This window comes from Corvus hawaiiensis, chromosome 35 (genome assembly GCF_020740725.1).
Source record: "Corvus hawaiiensis isolate bCorHaw1 chromosome 35, bCorHaw1.pri.cur, whole genome shotgun sequence".
NCBI classification, from domain to species: Eukaryota; Metazoa; Chordata; class Aves; order Passeriformes; family Corvidae; genus Corvus; species Corvus hawaiiensis.
This window is the reverse complement of record NC_063247.1, coordinates 424,281-441,566: the sequence shown is the minus strand read 5'-3', so window position 1 is coordinate 441,566 and position 17,286 is coordinate 424,281. Positions and strand designations below refer to the sequence as shown.

General features: G+C 55.3%; 1 protein-coding gene across 1 annotated transcript; it reads right to left on the bottom strand.

The window, feature by feature from the left end:
• Positions 1–12,285: 12,285 nt before the first annotated feature.
• On the bottom strand, positions 12,286–13,218 carry LOC125319049 (olfactory receptor 14J1-like). The gene has a single exon (XM_048289995.1). The coding sequence runs from the start codon at positions 13,216–13,218 to the stop codon at positions 12,286–12,288; it is 933 nt and encodes a 310-aa protein (XP_048145952.1).
• Between the last annotated feature and the right edge of the window lie 4,068 nt (positions 13,219–17,286).

The window sequence follows — 17,286 nt, the reverse complement described above, 5'->3', positions numbered from 1 at the left end:
TGTTTTAGCTGGTGGATTGGGAACAAAATCAGAGGAGGGCCTTTGGTGGGAGCTGCCCTGGGTCCAGAGAGACACTGAGAGACAAACAGAGCAGGCAAAGAAAGGCAGAAGAGGAAGGAGGACACAAATACAGCCAGCTGAGAAGGTGGCACTCTGGAAACCAGACCAGAACTGACTGAAAATAAACGTGACAGAAAGAAATAATTTGGAATTTTGATTTCCTATCAAAATACCATTTCCTGCCTTTCTCACAAACCTCCTCCTGCTGTCATTCAGCGGGGCTTTCATAAAGTGCTCTGCTCTGAGTGGATGTTCCAGGCTGCAGACACAAGGAAACCCGGAATGGGCTTCTTCCTGCTCCTGGGGAGTTTGACATCCTCACCTGAGGAGATGAGGAGGCGCCAGAAGAAAAGGGCAGCTGGGCTTCACCCTTCCACAGGAATAAGAGGGGGAAAGTCTCTCGTCCTCTCTGTCGCTGCTCCCACAGGGATGTGAAGGCTGATCCCAGACCCCCAAGGGTCACATTCAGGGCTGCCTTCCCGCAATGCTCGCGTGGAATGGAGGGGCAGCGTGGCAGCACCTGGATCTTGGACCACCCAGCTGCCCCCCATGTTTGGAGGTGCCTGAGGAGGGCTGGGACGGTGCCAGGGACATCCTGCAGTGACACCTCAGCTGTCCTGCTCTGCGTGTGCTCAGTCCCAAACCTCACCCTGATCCTGATCTCAATCTCACACCACGTTTAGACAAACTCACCGTCCCTGAAGCAGCTGTAATTTCATGAGAAGTTTGAATAGGGAGAGATGGAAGCGATGAGGACTTTTGCTCCAAATGGAAAAGGAGAAGACCTCAGTTCCTAGAGATGCTCCCAGAGATAGTCCTAGAGATGAAGATGAGGAAGACCCTTTGCTCCCAGGGAAGGAGAAGGGCCTCTGTTCTTAGAGATGGAATGCTCCCAGAGATGGGTGAAGAGAACTTCTGTTTCTGGACGGCTCAACCTTAAAATTGCACCTCAGTAGCTCAAGATTGGAGCCTCAAAAGCGGTTCTGGGAAAAGCTGCAGGTTGTGGGAGGGGACTCTCACATGATGCGAGCAGAGAACCAACCCGGGCGGCTGTCTCGTTGTGATAATGTTTTCATAGCATGGGCAAGAGAGACTCCACTTCCTAAATGGACTGAACAAGGTTATTATGGAAGTGGTAAACAGACTGAACATCTCAAGGGTCGTCTTTTTACATTGTCAGTGGGAGAAGGGAGGAAGGTGGGGGTGGGGGGGGAGGAGAAGTATTCTGAAGGTGTGGTATGACTTTTTTCTTCTTTTAGGTCTGTTCATAAACTTGTTTATATTCTTTCAAGTTTGGTGCCTGCTTTGCATTTCTCCTAATTCTTATCTCACAGAAGGTAAACAGTAATGAGTATTTTGGACCAAACCACTACACACCTTTAGCCCTGACCCCAGTCCCAGCTCTAAGCCCACCCTCAGCCCTGCCCCCAGCCCCCTCTCAGCCTAATCCAGCCCAAATTCTGGTTTCAGTGCAACCCCTCCCCCACCCCATTCCTGGCCCCGCCCCTGCCTGAAGCCACGCCCACCCCATCCCTCTCAGAACCTGCGCCCTCTCGGCCAACCACGTTTCTTTCTCATCTTCTTTGCTCCGCCCCTCATTATTTGTTCCTCGGCATCCATTGGCTGCTGCCACGGGGGGCGGAGCTCCCATGCCCATATAAAGGGGCGATCACGGCCATTGTTTAGTGCGGGATCCGGTGCTGCTGCGGCGCAGAGGAGTGGGGAGAGAGGAGCGGAGCGGGGTGAGCGGAGTGGAGTGGGAAGAGTGCAGGAGTGAGAGTCGAGTGGATAAGACAGAGCCGAGTGGAGCTCCGCGCCCGTGGCCCCGAAACGCGGGAACCCCGCGACCAGCTCAGGCTGGAGGGTGTGTGGGTGGTTGGGGGGAGGTGGGAGCGGCGCCCGCCCCCGTGGGCCTGATCACAGCACAATGTGGAGGGGGAGCCCCAGCCCTGCTCCCTCCTGCCCCAAGCCGCCGCTGCGCCCCGTGTCGCCGTCACCGGTAACAGGTGCGTGGGCCGGACACCAGCGGCCGCGGCAAGCATAGCGAGAGGGACGGAGAGCTCCCTCCCCGAGGGCACGGAGACAGAGAGCCCCACGCCCCCTCACATACGGGTGGAGGACAAAGGACACCCCCAGCTCTCCCCAAAGGGGAGAAGGACAGAGACCCCCTGGCCCACCCATAGTGGAAGTGGATGGACACCACTGTGGTTCCCCTCATGGTTCCCCCAAGGGTGAGGAAGATGTAGACCCCCTTGGGCCCCGTAAAGGGGAAGATGACAGAGACCTGCCCGTGGCCTTTCCCCTGGGCAAGAAGGATGGAGACCACCCCTGCCCCCCCAAAGGTAAAGAGGATGGAGACCACCCCCAGACTCCTCCCTAAAGAGGAAGAGGAGGGAGGCCTCCCTGGGGCAAGAAGAACAGGGACCACTAGGGTTGCCCCAGAGGTAAGGAGGAGGCAGAATCCCCCAGGTCGATGAGGACAGAGAGCACCCCTGTCCCCTGCAAAGGTGAGGAGAATGGAGTCCAGCCACTGTCCTCCCAAAGGAAAGGAGGATGGGGATACCTTGGCCCCCCAAATGGGAGGAGGACAGAGACAACGCTTGCCCCACATTTGGGATAGGAGCACAGCAATCCCCCCGATCCATCCCGTGGGAGAGGAGGACACACGGCCCGGGATTGTCTCTGTCCCTCTCCTACCTGGGGAGTCCTGGGGGGGTCTCCAAGCCGTTCTTGTCTGGGAACGATCAGGGGGTGGGGATGGTCTCTGTCCCTCTCACCCCACTCTTTGCCCGGTGAGGGTCTCTGTCCATCTCCCCTTGGGATTCTCGGGAGGTGCTTGTGGGGCTTTGGGGGTGTCTCTGTCGCTCTCACCCCAATGGTGCTTGGGCAGGGTCACCCCAGGGGTGAGAGGGACAGAGACTCCCCTGGCCTCCCCAGGTATGAGAAGGTTGGAGAGCCCCTGAGCACACACAGCAGTGAGAGGGACACAGAGCTCCTGGTCTCCAGCCCCGCACAAGCATTCCCTGGGGCGAGAGGGATGGAGAGGCCCGAGCATCCCCAAGGGTGAAAGGGACAGGGACACTGCCTCGGGAATGCCCTGGAGTGAGAGAGACAGGGACAACCCCTCGGGAATGTCCTGGAGTGAGAGGGACAGAGACCCCTGGAGCATCCCCTGAGCACCGGACAAAATAAACTTGGCAAAAATCAAACTTAACTCTACCTAAAATGCTTGGAGGAATGTTTGCTCTTCCCACAAGTCACTTGTGATGAAAACGCAAACAAACCCCAAGCATGAATGAACCGACAGCACAAGCAGTTATGGTGGCAATTCAAAGGTCCAGCGGTTCCCACACAGCTGCAGCTCAGCTGCTGGCAGGTTCCTGTAAAAGAAAAGTGAAAGTTCAGCCCAATACAGATGATTTAAAGGAAGGATAAACTCTGTGTAGCTGTCACAGAGGTGACAGGGATAGAGAAAAATGATTCTCACATTTGGCAAAGGTCCCCAGCCTGTGAAAGAGAAAAAGGGGGGAGAGCAAGGGAGTGACAGGGACAGAGACCTCCCCTGGGGAGGGGCGAGTGTGACACTGTCCCCTGTGTGTGTGGCCTTCCTGGGGTGGGGGTTTCACACCGGAGCCAGTCTGGGTAAGGGGGGTGGTGTTCACTCCCCCTGGGCAGGGGTTACCCCACACCCCCAAACTCTCCTCCAGCCCCCTCGGCTGGGGGATGGAGGTGCAAACCTGGCCTCAGCAAATGGGTCTGGGGGCTGGGGCCTCCCCCAGCCAGGGCTGATTTTCAGGACAGCCCTGGCCTTGGCTTTCTGGTGGATTCATTCTCCTCCCTCAGCCTTGTTTCCTTCTCCCTAGACCTGAGATCCCTGGGTAAGAGTCCCCTTTCCCTGATCTCAAGGTCCCTTAGCTCAAGGTGCAGCCCAAAGTTCCCCTCAGGAGGCACATTCAGGGACGGAGGGGCTTGGGTGGTCACAGCTCCTTTATACAGTTCTGCCATAATGGGCAAAAAGCCCTTCCTAACAATGTTTCGGCCGTGAACCACAACATTTCAGTCTCTCCGCAGCCCCCAGAGCATCCCCCGTGTTGCCAGATGGAAAATCCTCTGTGCCGGGTGGGCTGCCACAAGGCTCATTCCTCAAACCTGTCTTGGGGCTGAGTCAGGGTTTGTCATAGGTTAGCAAGCATAGTCCTAGAAGGGATGTCCTTGCTAAGGGGTGCTTACTGTTTCCTCTATGACCTGATAGAACCTATCAGCTGGCCAGTTTGAATATGGACAATTCTTTAAGCCACTTAAAGTTGTGACCGCCTCTGTGATCCACACTTAAGAACAGACAAACTCCCCCCTAAGCTCTCTCTCATTTCTGGCTCTGGGGCAGGTGGCTGCGGGGCCCGAGCGGGGCCCAGTGGGCCAGGCCCAGGCCCTGCTTAGCCCAGGCCAGGCCGGGCCACGGCTCCAGGATGACCCCCCCAGCAGGGCTGTGGGCAGCCAGAGCGGCTTGGAACCACCCCCCTCCACTGCGGCCAAGATTTCAGCAGAGCGGCACCACTGTCCGGCAGAGGTCAGGTGACCAACAGCAATAAGCCACATTCCAGCTGCAAGGCCGAGGTGAGAGTAACACTTTTATTGCTGTGAAGAGCTGAAAACCTGAGGGAAGAGAGAGAGGAGCTGTTTAAAGCTGAAATTCTGTTGTGAAGCTCTGATATATCAGAGTATCCCGTCGTAATTTCAGAAAGATATGGGGGGTGGAGTGCTGAACTTGTAAGCAAAAGCACCTGCGCTGAGATAGGCAGATGCTGATGCAGCTGTAATTTCATGAGAAGTTTGGACAGGGAGAGATGGACTAGATGACTTTTGCTCCAAATGGGAAAGGAGAAAACCTCAGTCCCTAGAGATGCTCCCAGAGATAGTCTTAACGATGAAGATGAGGAAGACCCTTTGCTCCCAGGGAGGGAGAAGGGCCTCTGTTTTTTGTTTCTGAACGGCTCAACCTTAAAATTGTACCCCAAAAAACTTCAAGAGTGGACCCTTGAAAGCAGTTGTGGGAAAAGCTGCAAGTCGGGGGAAGGGACTCACATGCAGGAAGAGAGACTCCTCTTCCTAAATGGACTGAACAATATTTGCAAGTGGGCGGCTGTCTCGTTGTGATACTGTTTTCATGGCACAAGCAAGAAGAGACTTCTCTTTCTAAATGGCGTGACCAAGGTTATTATGGAAGTGGTAAACAGACTGAACATCTTAAGGGTTGTCTTTTTACATTGTCAGTGGGAGAAGGGAGGAAGGTGGGCAGAGGAGGAGAGTTCTAAAGGTATGGTATAATTTTTTTTTTTTTCGCCTCTTTTAGGTCTGTTCATAAACTTCTTTATATTCTTTCAAGTTTGGTGCCTGCTTTGCATTTCTCCTAATTCTTATCTCTCAGCAGATAAACAGTAATGAGTATTTTGGACCAAACCACTACATTAGGGCAATGGGCAAAAAGCCCTTCCTGACAAAGTTTCAGCCGTGAACCACAACATTTCAGTCTCTCAGCAGCCCCCAGAGCATCCCCCGTGTTGCCAGATGGAAAATCCTCTGTGCCGGGTGGGCTGCCACAAGGCTCATTCCTCAAACCTGTCTTGGGGCTGAGTCAGGGATGCAGTATCCCATGATGGTTTGTGCTTAGCGGGTGGGAAACTACTGTTCCTGTGGTGGTGTTTGTTCCGTTCTGCTCTCTCTGTATTTTATAGTAAGGAGCTGTTTGTCCTTTTCCTGCATTTTTGCTTGGGTGCCCTGTAATTTTAGAATTGGATCCACGGGGATCATCGGGGCACTGCTGAGCCCCATGGAAGCAAGGGGCCGGTGTGCTTCTGAGTGGCCCCATGGATCCAAGGAGACCATTGTGCTCCTGCAGGTCCTCATGGAGTCGCAGAGTCCATTGTGACACTGCTGGGCCCCGTGGAGCCAAGGACACCTTTGTGACACTGCTGGGCCCCGTGGAGCCAAGGACACCTTTGTGACACTGAGGGGCCCCGTGGAGCCAAGGACACCTTTGTGACACTGAGGGGCCCCGTGGAACCAAGGACACCTTTGTGACACTGAGGGGCTCCATGGAACCAAGGACACCTTTGTGACACTGAGGGGCCCCGTGGAACCAAGGACACCTTTGTGACACTGAGGGGCCCCGTGGAACCAAGGACACCTTTGTGACACTGAGGGGCCCCGTGGAACCAAGGGAACATGGAACAGCTCTGGCTGGCTTGGCCTCCTGGTGGCCTCCTGACAGCTCCAGCTGATCTTGGAATGTTGAAAGTCACTTCTCATCTGCCCCTGGAGCTCTGGGGCTCTGTGCTTTCCTTCCTATGGAACAGATCCGTCCTTCTCCTCCAGGGGCCATGGCCAAAACTGAGATTCCTCTTCCAAATTTCTGTGTATCCAAGGACTGTTCCCAGATGAAACGTGCCAGGACAATCAGATCTGCCTGCCTTGGCCTCCCAGGGACCCCCTCTCCTCTGCCTTCGTGACACTGAAGTCTGTTTGGCGTCAGGCTGTTGCCCCTGTGCCCACTGCCCCCCAAAAGAACAGGCTGCCCTGCGGGGGAACAAACGCTGCTTCTCCTGGGGAAAGCCTCAGCGAGGGCTCAGTTTGCCGTTGGTCATTGCGGTGACTGCAGGAAAGGGGCACCCCACCATGGGGCATTTCTTGGTCAGCTCCAGACATAAAGAGTGGGAAACTGTCTGAGACTCGGGTTGTGACCTCGAATCCGCCACTGTGGTTTGCAGGGAGCTGCAGGGTGGCACGGCCCTGGCTGTGCCCGGGAGCGCTCACTTTGGAGGTGGTGTCGGATCTGATGGGGACAAGGGGTACCCTGTGGGGCTGGGGGTGGCCTTGAGAGTCTTCATGGCACTGAGGGGGAGCTCCATTGATGGGGGTTGGTGTCCTGGGCTGAGGGATTATAGGGGGTTGGGAGAGCAGTACCTGGCTAGGGGAATGCGTGGGGGGGTCAGCAGTGACCTCTCGGCCCAGTGTGTCCTCCAGAGCCACCGTTTCCACCCTGTCTCTTTGCCCATCCAAACAGTTCCTGTGCTTGCCTACATTTTTGGGAGTCTGTCTCCACGGCCATCGTTTATCACCTGGGGACAGCTCCTCCTTTGGGACAGGAGGTGGGTGCCCCCCGGTGTCATCCCTCCCCCCTTCCCCAGCCATCACCCCAAAGGTGCTCAGGGCCTCTGGGGAATGGGCAAAGATTCATTGGGGACAGGGGCAGGAAGACCATGGGGGTGTCCCCAAACTAGGCACTGTGCGGGTCCCAGACGGGGACAGGACTCAGTGGGTGGGAGGAGCGGGGCTGGGCTGGGCTGTGCCCAGGCTGGGGGGATGTGTCCGAGGTTCCCCGAGCCCTGTGGTGTGGGGGTGCATTGGGGGCCCCTCCGTGGCCTGTGGGGGTGCAGGAACCCCCCACCCATGGCTGCTGTTGCTGCAGGTTCTGGGTGTCTCTGCTGTGCCGTGTGTCACAACAACTCCTCCAGCTGTCATTTCGTGTCACCGAGGGGCTGGATGCCACTTGCACGGCCCTGGGGACAAGAGGAGAAGACTGGGGACTGTCACTTCCGATGGAAGGAGAGAGAGTTCCACATTTTGACTGAGCCCCACGAGGGCCAGTACAAGGTGAGACCCCAAGCAGTGGAAGCTCAGCTCCCCATGGCAGGCACAGCCGTGCTCCCAGGGGCATCAGTCACCCCACTGTCCCCTCTGTCCCTGCCATCCCCATGTCCCTGCAGATCACCGTGAACCAACAGAAAGCGCCGTGCACAGTGGACGTTGGAAACATCCTATCCTTGGGCAGGGCTCTCAGGGTGTCAGGAGATGTCACCCTGGAGCTCTTGGAATGGAACCCACACGACTGGTGCTGGTATGGGTGGGGACCTGCAGGGGCTGGGGACCTCCAGCAGGACAGGGACTTCTAGGGATGGTTGTGGACCCCAGGAGGTTGAGGAGGTCCATGGACTGGAGATCCCCAGGGGCTCAGAGGACACACAGAGGTGGGGAACGGGGTGAGCGATGTCCCTGTGCCACGGCGGCCCTGTCCCCAGCTCCATGTGCCTCTGCTCCCCCTCACACATGGCTGCAGGTGTCAGGGACCCCTGGACAGGGTGGGAGGTGTGTCAGAGTGGGGGGTACCTTGGAATAGCCCACGTGGGTTGTGGGGTGGGGGGCACAGGAGGGTCTGTGGGCAGGCGGGTACCTGGGTGCACGGGCCCCTGGGATCACTCTGGCCGTCCCACAATGCCCGTGGTGCCCTGCCCCCACCTGAGCCTGTGGGGGCACCTGTGGGGGACAGGGGTGACTCAGAATGTCTCACAGCGGGGCCTGCTGGAACACAGGAGACCATAGTGAGGTTAGGTAGCCCCATTGATCCAAGGGGCCAGTGTGACACAGAGGAGCCTCATGGAACCCAAGGGACCAGAGAAAGGTTATGGAACCTCATGGAACCATGGCTCCACTATGACACGAGAGGGCCTAATGGAGCTCAGGAGACCACAGTGAGGTTATGGAACCTCATGGAAAAAGGCCTTAAAATGACACAGCGTGGCCTCACAGAACCCAGGATACCATAACCACTGTATAGAACCTCACGGAACCAAGGCTGCGGTAGGACACAGCGGCTCCTCGTGGAACCCAATAGTCCATAGTGAGGTTTTAGAAACCCATGGAACCAAGGCTCTTTAGGGACAAACCAGGGCCTCACAGAACGCACGAGACCATTCTGAGGCTGTGGAATCCCATGGAACCAAGCCTCCAATATGTTTCAGCAGGGCATAACACAGCTCAGGAGACCACAGTGAGGTATTGGAACCTCATGGAACCAAGGCTCGGATTTGACACAGCGAGGCCTCATGGAATAAAAGAGACCACAGTGGAGTTCTGGAACCCAGTGGAAGCAGGGCTCTACTGTGACTCAACAGAGCTTCATGGAACCAAAGAGACCACAGCTGTGGAATATGGGATTACATTTGTTGAAGTGGTTGAGGCTTATGCTCAGCAGAAGGCCCTGTGGGAAAGGACCCTCTGCAGGCTGGGCGGTTGGAAGTTGGGTGAGGGGTGAGAGGCAGCTGCGAGTGAGGAGAGAGTCGGTTGAGTGACAGTTGGCAGAGGGACTGTGATTGGCTGGAGGAAGGTGTGCACAGCATATGAGCGGGAAGCTGATTGGCTGATAGGACGCGTGGCCCGCAGCACGGCAGCTGTGCCAGCCAATGGGTGCCCTTCTGTTGTTAAGTTCTGTTATGGTTCTTCAGTTTGGTTTCAGTTGAGATGAAGGGTATAAAGAGGGGGTGATTTTTGGAAGTAAAGGGATCTTCTTGGGACATACAAGGGGGTCTGTTGTCTTTGTTCCCCATTGCTGCAAATGGCTGGCCTGAATCGGGACCAATAGAAGCGGTGAAGGGTGTGCATCGCTCCGGTAGCAATTTCCACTGTGTTAGGAATTGGTTGACCGGGAAGAGTTCAGGGAAGGAACTCCAGGAATCCAAGTGCGCGCACCTCACCTACCAGGTGAGTAACCAGTGGAAGCAATATGGGAGGTGGAATATCCCTGGAACAAAGAAGGAGATTGGACCTGTATGGCGGCTCCTACATCGGCAAACTACTGATATTGCTGATGTGAAATTAAGCACCCTGCTGGACTGGGTGTCCAATCACGTTAGAGATTTTCCCTTCAGTGGGCCCCTTCAATCAGAGGCCTGGCAAGCGGGAGGGCAGAGACTTTTTGAGATCGCCAGGGACAGCGATGCTGAAGCTTGCAGGCACCTCGCTTCTTGGGAAACGACCATGGCGGACTTTAAGTGAAGTTGCACCGATGTTGGCCATTACGCGGCCTCAGAAGCTGATTCCCCTGAGCCCTCAGCGCCACCAGGACTTGTATCCAATGAATCTGGCTACCCCGAGATTAACCCATCCCCTAGGGAATTGCTTTACTCGATAAAAAAATCCCTACACAGTTGGCCTCCTCAGCGCAGAACTCCCAGACCGTGAGCAAGCGTCGGACTCCCTTCCTGCCCAGAATGATGACGTTGTAACCCAGCAGTGGTGGAAGTGTGGGGAAGCCGTAATGGAGGAGGGTGACCTGGCAGTCATTACTGCCTGTCCGGTTATATATGCGCCAAAGCAACGCCCGGCCTACAGGGAACTAGACTATAAAGTAATCAAAGAACTGAGGACGCTAGTAAAGGAAAGCGGCGTATCCTCCTGTCACGTCCTAACTTACCTAGAGTCCATAAGTGCCACATACATCTTTGTACCTAATGATTGCAAAAGCATAATGAGAATGATCTTGACAGTGACGCAGTTTGCAGGCTGGCTCACCGACTACCGTGAGCTGTGTACTACCCAGGCGGAAGTGCTGCGAGACAGAAATCCACCCATCGTTGCCGCACAGCTGACCGGAGAGGGTCCGTACGCAGTCCCTACAGCGCAGACAGGCTATCCGTGTGACATATATGATATCATCACCCGCCTAGCCCGGCAAGCCCTGCGGCGACTCTCGGGGATGGGTATTGATGCTAACGTGTCTTTTGCTAAGATCTTACAGGGCCCGGCGGAGTTATTTGTACAGTTCCTGGACAGAATGCAAGCCACGCTCTCCCGGAGAGCCAGTAACGATGAGGCCAGAGCTATTCTGTTGCAGCAGCTTGCTTTGTAAAAGCAAATGAAGACTGCAGAAAAGCATTGCTCGCTGTTCATAACCCGCACACTTGCGACGTAGCAGATATGCTTAGAGCATGCCAAAAGATGGGTTCTTCCACTCATGGAACCAAGGCTCTGATGTGACACCGCGGGGCCTATGTGAACACAGGAGTCCATTGTGACTCTATGGAATCTCATGGACCAAGGCGCCAACGTGCCACAGCGGAGCCTCATGGAACCAGGAGACCACAGCCACCAAATGGAACCGCATGCAATTAAGCATCCAGTGTGACAGAGCGAGGCCTAATGCAGCTCAAGACTGAGTCCATAGTGAGGTTATGGAACCTCATGGAACCAAGGCATAAAGTTGTCAGGGGACTGAAATGGTTCATGCCTTAAACATTGTTATGAAGAAGTTTTGCCCATTCTAGCAAAAACTGTATCGAGAAGCTACAGCCACAGAAGCCCACCTCTCCTTGAAGATGCCTGACTGGCACTTTGGACTGGGAGTTCAGTCACAGAGCTTAGATAAAGGGGACACTATTGTGCAATCATCTCAGGTTCTAGGCAGAAGTAATCAAGGCTGAGGGAAAAGAACGCATCCACAAGAAAACCAAACAGCACCAAATTATGCCTGGCTGGGTTTGGGGGGGAGGAGACCACAGTCCACAGAGGCCAGGTTTACACAGACTCCCCTGCCACTGAGGGGGGACGAGGAGGTTTCAGGTCTGTGGTGCTACCTCTGGTCACTGGCACTGAACACCCATCCTCCCTTACACAAACTGGCCCAGCTGTGAAACCTCCAACACTGGAAAGGCCATATCCACGGGACATTCACATGAGAGGCAGCTGAGGGGCTGTCATAATCCATCAAAGACCTCCCAAAGTGCTCCCAAAATTATTCCTGAGGCCTTGCTCCACAGGACTGCATGTGATGCCAAGTGATGCCCCAGACCCAGAGTCTGCTGCAAGAGACAGTGTCCAAGTGCCCTCTCCCAGGCGCCTTCTTTCTACTAGGCCTGGCAATGTTTTTGTGGCCCTGGTGTTCCATGAGGCCCCTCTCTAGAACAATTGGCCCTTGGATCCATGAGATTCCATTGCGTCATAAAGATGTTCTGGGTTCCATGAGGCCCCGCTGTGTCACAATGGACACTGGGTTCCATGGGCTGGGAAGAGCAGAGGTGGGAAGAGGCAGGGCCATTGTCCCTGGCTGTGCTGCTGTGCTGGGAGTCTCTTCCCTCCAGCTGTGCCCACAGGCACTGCCCCTGCAGAGCCAGAGAAGGGCTGAGGAACAAACCTTGAACACACAAGTCAGGGCAGACCCTCATTTTTATTCAAATGCACAGGGAAGAAGCCTCCTGAAAGTTTTTGTGTTTCCAAAGAAAGGCAGATGTTCATGTAGAAATGCTAAGAGCAGTACTACAGGATTTTATAAAAGACAGTATAACACTAGAAAAAGAAGAAAAGAAGGCACCAATGATAAAATGGACAAATAGGAAAAGAAAAGCTGAGATTGTAAAGAGTTACATTCTGAAGGTTCTGGAGCAGAAAAGAGAGAGTTTATTCCTTCTGAAAAGATACAGTCATCATTTTCCTCAGGGCATCCTTGAGCTCCTGGTTCCTCAGGCTGTAGATGAGGGGCTTCAGGGCTGGAGGCACCACCAAGAACAGAACTGACACCACCACATCCAGGGATGGGGACGAGGTGGAGGGGGGCTTTAGGTGAGCAAATGTGCCCGTGCTGATAAACAGAGAGAGCACGGCCAGGTGAGGGAGGCACGTGGAAAAGGCTTTGTGCCGGCCCTGCTCAGAGGGGATCCTCAGCACGGCCCTGGAGATCTGCACATAGGAGAAAAGCATGAACACAAAACAACCCAAAAAAGGAAAAGTACTAAAAGCAAGAAGCCCAAATTCCCTCAGGTATGTGTCTGAGCAGGAGAGCCTGAGGATGTGTGGGATTTCACAGAAGAACTGGCCCAGGGCATTGCCCTGGCACAGGGGCAGGGAAAATGTATTGGCCGTGTGCAGCAGAGCAGTGAGAAAGGCACTGGCCCAGGCAGCTGCTGCCATGTGGGCACAAGCTCTGCTGCCCAGGAGGGTCCCGTAGTGCAGGGCTTTGCAGATGGACACGTAGCGCTCGTAGCACATGATGGTGAGGAGGAAATCCTCTGTTCCAAGGAAGAAGACAATCAGAAACACCTGAGCAGCACATGCTGTGTAGGAGATGTGCCTGGTGCCCCAGAGGGAATTGTGCATGGCCTTGGGGACAGTGGTGCAGCTGGAGCCCAGGTCGGTGAGGGCCAGGCTGAGCAGGAAGAAGAACATGGGGCTGTGCAGGTGCTGGCCGCAGGCTCCGGCGCTGATGATGAGGCCGTTGCCCAGGAGGGCAGCCAGGGAGATGCCCAGGAAGAGGCAGAAGTGCAGGAGCTGCAGCTGCCGCGTGTCTGCCAATGGCAGCAGGAGGAAGGGGCTGATGGAGCTGCTGTTGGACATTGCTGTGTCTGGCCATGGGCACCTGTTCATGGAGAAAGGACAGTGACAAGTCGGGACAGGCTGCTTGGAGCCAAACCTGTGCCATTCCCTGCACACTGTCCCGCTGGGACTGCCCCACCCTTGTTCCTGCTCTGGGAAAACTTTCACCCAGTTCCCTGCCTGAGCTCCCCTTGTGCTGTCTGAGTGTGCCAGGAGCAGCCAGGCCTGAGTGTGGGGGCTCTCGAGGAGCCATCCCTGCCCCGCTGCCCTGGGTTTGTGGCCGTGTGGCAGAGGGACAAGGCTGGAGAGTCAGGATTTGTCAGTGCAATCCCTCCTAGAAAGGCTTGGTAGCAGTTTTACTCTCAGTTCCACAGAACAGGGATGGCAGGAGTGAGTTTTTGGAAATGTTTTCCTACCCACACATCATTCCTGATTCTCTGGGGTCAGAAATCCCCAGCATTTCTGCTGCACTCCACATTTGCCACTGAGAGAGGTGAGAGGCAAAGGATTCCCTGTGGCTCAGGGCAAGCTGAGGGGCTGCATGGGCTTGTCCCCAACTGCCCTGGGCTTGCCCCTTTGGCTGCAGGCAGAGCACAATCACACTCCCGGCTCACCCTGGGATAAACCAGAGCCTGCCCAGAGCAGAGGCATCCCTGAATGTCTCACCCTCTCTAAAGGTCTCTGAGCAAGGGCTCAGCACCCCCTTCTGCCAGGGACACTCACGCTGCCCTTGGCAAACCCAGCAGCATTTCCTCAGCTGTGGCATCTCTGCACTTCCCCGGGGGACATTCAGGGGACTCGGAGAGGCTCTGGCACAGATTTGCACCCAGGAGGGCAGCTCAGAGCTTGGAAGGACACCGTGAGGGGAGCTCTGGGTGTACCCACGATGGTATCTCAGGGAGGGAGGCTCAGCTCATTCCCCTTTCCCATGGACTGCTTTGCCCACAGCCCCACAGGGCACAGGGAAGCTTGGACACCCCATTCCCATGGACAGCCCTGTCTGTCAGGAATCCCAAGGGCAGAGCCTGGCTCAGCTGCTGCAGATCCCAGAGCCCCCCTGAGAGCACCAGATAGCAGTGACAATATCAGAGGAGTAATAATAATAACAATAACAAGGACAATAGCAGAGACTCAGAATGTTCTGTCATTCTGCGATTACAACTCCTGTTCTGCTTCTCTCATCCCACAACCTTCCCATCCTGCTCCAAGTAGGAAATCCAAACAGGCTCAGGAACGCTCCTGATCTTGACAGCAATCGCTGGCTTTCCTTCTTTTGGGAAGTGCCTCCGGAGCTGTGCCCAGGCTGGTTGGAGCTGGGAGCAGCCCTGCCCCAGGCAGCAGCTCTCAGCAGCAGCACCTGCCCTGCTCAGGGTGGCTCCTTCCCCCCACAGCTCCTCCCCCAGCGCTGGCAGCAGCTCCCCGGGCCGGCTGAGAGCTGCCCCTGGCAGGCAGCAGAGTCCCTGCCCCAGCACAGCGCCCTGGGCTGCAGGACCCTGCTCTGCAGGACAGCCCTGGGCACCCCTGGCTGCAGCCCCGGCCAAGACGTCACTGCTGTCCCCTCACACACATTCCCCTGGCCAGGTACAGCTCTCCCAACCCTCTATGGCCCCTGTCATAGGTTAGCAAGCATAGTCCCAGAAGGGATGTCCTTGCTAAGGGGTGCTTACAGTTTCCTCTGGGACCTGATAGAACCTATCAGCTAGCCAGTTTGAATATGAACAATTCTTTAAGCCACTTAAAGTTGTGACCGCCTCTGTGATCCACACTAAAGAATAGACAAACTCCCCCCCAAGCTCTCTCTTGATTCCAGTGCTGGGGCAGGTGGCTGCAGGCCCCGTTGTGGGGGCCGGCGGGCCCGGCCCGATCCTGCTCGGGTCAGGCCGGGCCGGGCCACGGCCATCCTGGAGTCGATGGACCTGTTCCAGCCGTGGAACCCCCCCCCTACTGCCTTGCCGTGGGCAGCCAGAGCGGCTTGGCTCTCCCCCCTCTCCACTGCGATAAGAAAAATTCAACATTCCAGCTGCAAAGCTGCAAGGCCAAGGTGAGATTAACCCTTTTTATTGCTGTGAAGAGCTGAAAACCTGAGGGAAGAGAGAGAGGAGATGCTTAAAGCTGAAATTCTGTTGTGAAGCTATGATATATCAGAGTATCCCGTTGTAATTCCATGAAGATATGGGGGGTGGAGTGTTCAGCTCGTAAGCAAAAGCACCTGCGCTGAGATAGGCAGATGCTGACGCCGCTGTAATTTCATGAGAAGTTTGGACAGGGAGAGATGGAAGCGATGAGGGCTTTTGCTCCAAATGGGAAAGGAGAAGACCTCAGTCCCTAGAGATGAACCTGATGAGGACTTTTGCTCCAAATGGGAAAGGAGAAAACCTCAGTCCCTAGAGATGCTCCCAGAGATAGTCCTAACAATGAAGATGAGGAAGACCCTTTGCTACCAGGGAAGGAGAAGGGCCTCTGTTTTTTGTTTCTGAACGGCTCAACCTTAAAATTGTACCCCAAAAAACTTCAAGAGTGGACCCTCGAACGTGGGAAAACCAATTGCTATCTGTGTGTGAACAAGCTGCAAGTCGGGGGAAGGGACTCACATGCAGGCAGAGAGACTCCTCTTCCTAAATGGACTGAACAATATTTGCAAGTGGGTGGCTGTCTTGTTGTGATACTGTTTTCATAGCACTAGCAAGAAGGGACTTCTCTTTCTAAATGGACTGAACAAGGTTATTATGGCAGTGGTAAACAGACTGAACATCTTAAGGGTTGTCTTTTTACATTGTCAGTGGGAGAAGGGAGGAAGGTGGGCAGAGGAGGAGAGTTCTGAAGGTATGGTATAATTTTTTTTTCCTTCTTTTAGGTCTGTTCATAAACTTGTTTATATTCTTTCAAGTTTGGTGCCTGCTTTGCATTTCTCCTAATTCTTATCTCTCAGCAGATAAACAGTAATGAGTATTTTGGACCAAACCACTACACTAAATTGGTGTTTCCGCCCGGGAGCAAACCTAACCCGCTACAGCCCCTCAGCCCAGGACACCAACCCCCATCAATGGAGCTCCCCCTCAGTGCCATGGAGACTCTCAAGGCCACCCCCAGCCCCACAGGGTACCCCTTGTCCCCATCAGATCCGACACCACCTCCAAAGTGAGCGCTCCCGGGCACAGCCAGGGCCGTGCCGCCCTGCAGCTCCCTGCAAACCACACTGGTGGCTTCGAGGTCACAACCCGAGTCTCAGACAGTTTCCCACTCTTTATGTCTGGAGCTGACCAAGAAATGCCCCATGGTGGGGTGCCCCTTTCCTGCAGTCACCGCAATGACCAACGGCAAACTGAGCCCTCGCTGAGGCTTTCCCCAGGAGAAGCAGCGTTTGTTCCCCCGCAGGGCAGCCTGTTCTTTTGGGGGGCAGTGGGCACAGGGGCAACAGCCTGACGCCAAACAGACTTCAGTGTCACGAAGGCAGAGGAGAGGGGGTCCCTGGGAGGCCAAGGCAGGCAGATCTGATTGTCCTGGCACGTTTCATCTGGGAACAGTCCTTGGATACACAGAAATTTGGAAGAGGAATCTCAGTTTTGGCCATGGCCCCTGGAGGAGAAGGACGGATCTGTTCCATAGGAAGGAAAGCACAGAGCCCCAGAGCTCCAGGGGCAGATGAGAAGTGACTCTCAACATTCCAAGATCAGCTGGAGCTGTCAGGAGGCCACCAGGAGGCCAAGCCAGCCAGAGCTGTTCCATGTTCCCGTGGTTCCATGGAGCCCCTCAGTGTCACAAAGGTGTCCTTGGCTCCACGGGGCCCAGCAGTGTCACAATGGACTCTGCGACTCCATGAGGACCTGCAGGAGCACCATGGTCTCCTTGGATCCACGGGGCCACTCAGAAGCACACCGGCCCCTTGGTTCCATGGGGCCCAGCAGTGCCCCAATGATCCCCTTGGATCCAATTCTAAAATTACAGGGCACCCAAGCAAAAAAGCAGGAAAAGGATGAACAGCTCTTTACTATAAAGTACAGAGAGAGCAGAACAGAACAAACACCACCACGGGAACAGAAGTTTCCCACCCGCTAAGCACAAACCATCATGGGATACTGCATCCCTGAC

Bases quoted from the DNA above. Each gene is read 5' to 3' on its own strand.
- LOC125319049 (XM_048289995.1), bottom strand. From the start codon at position 13,218: ATGTCCAACAGCAGCTCCATCAGCCCCTTCCTCCTGCTGCCATTGGCA.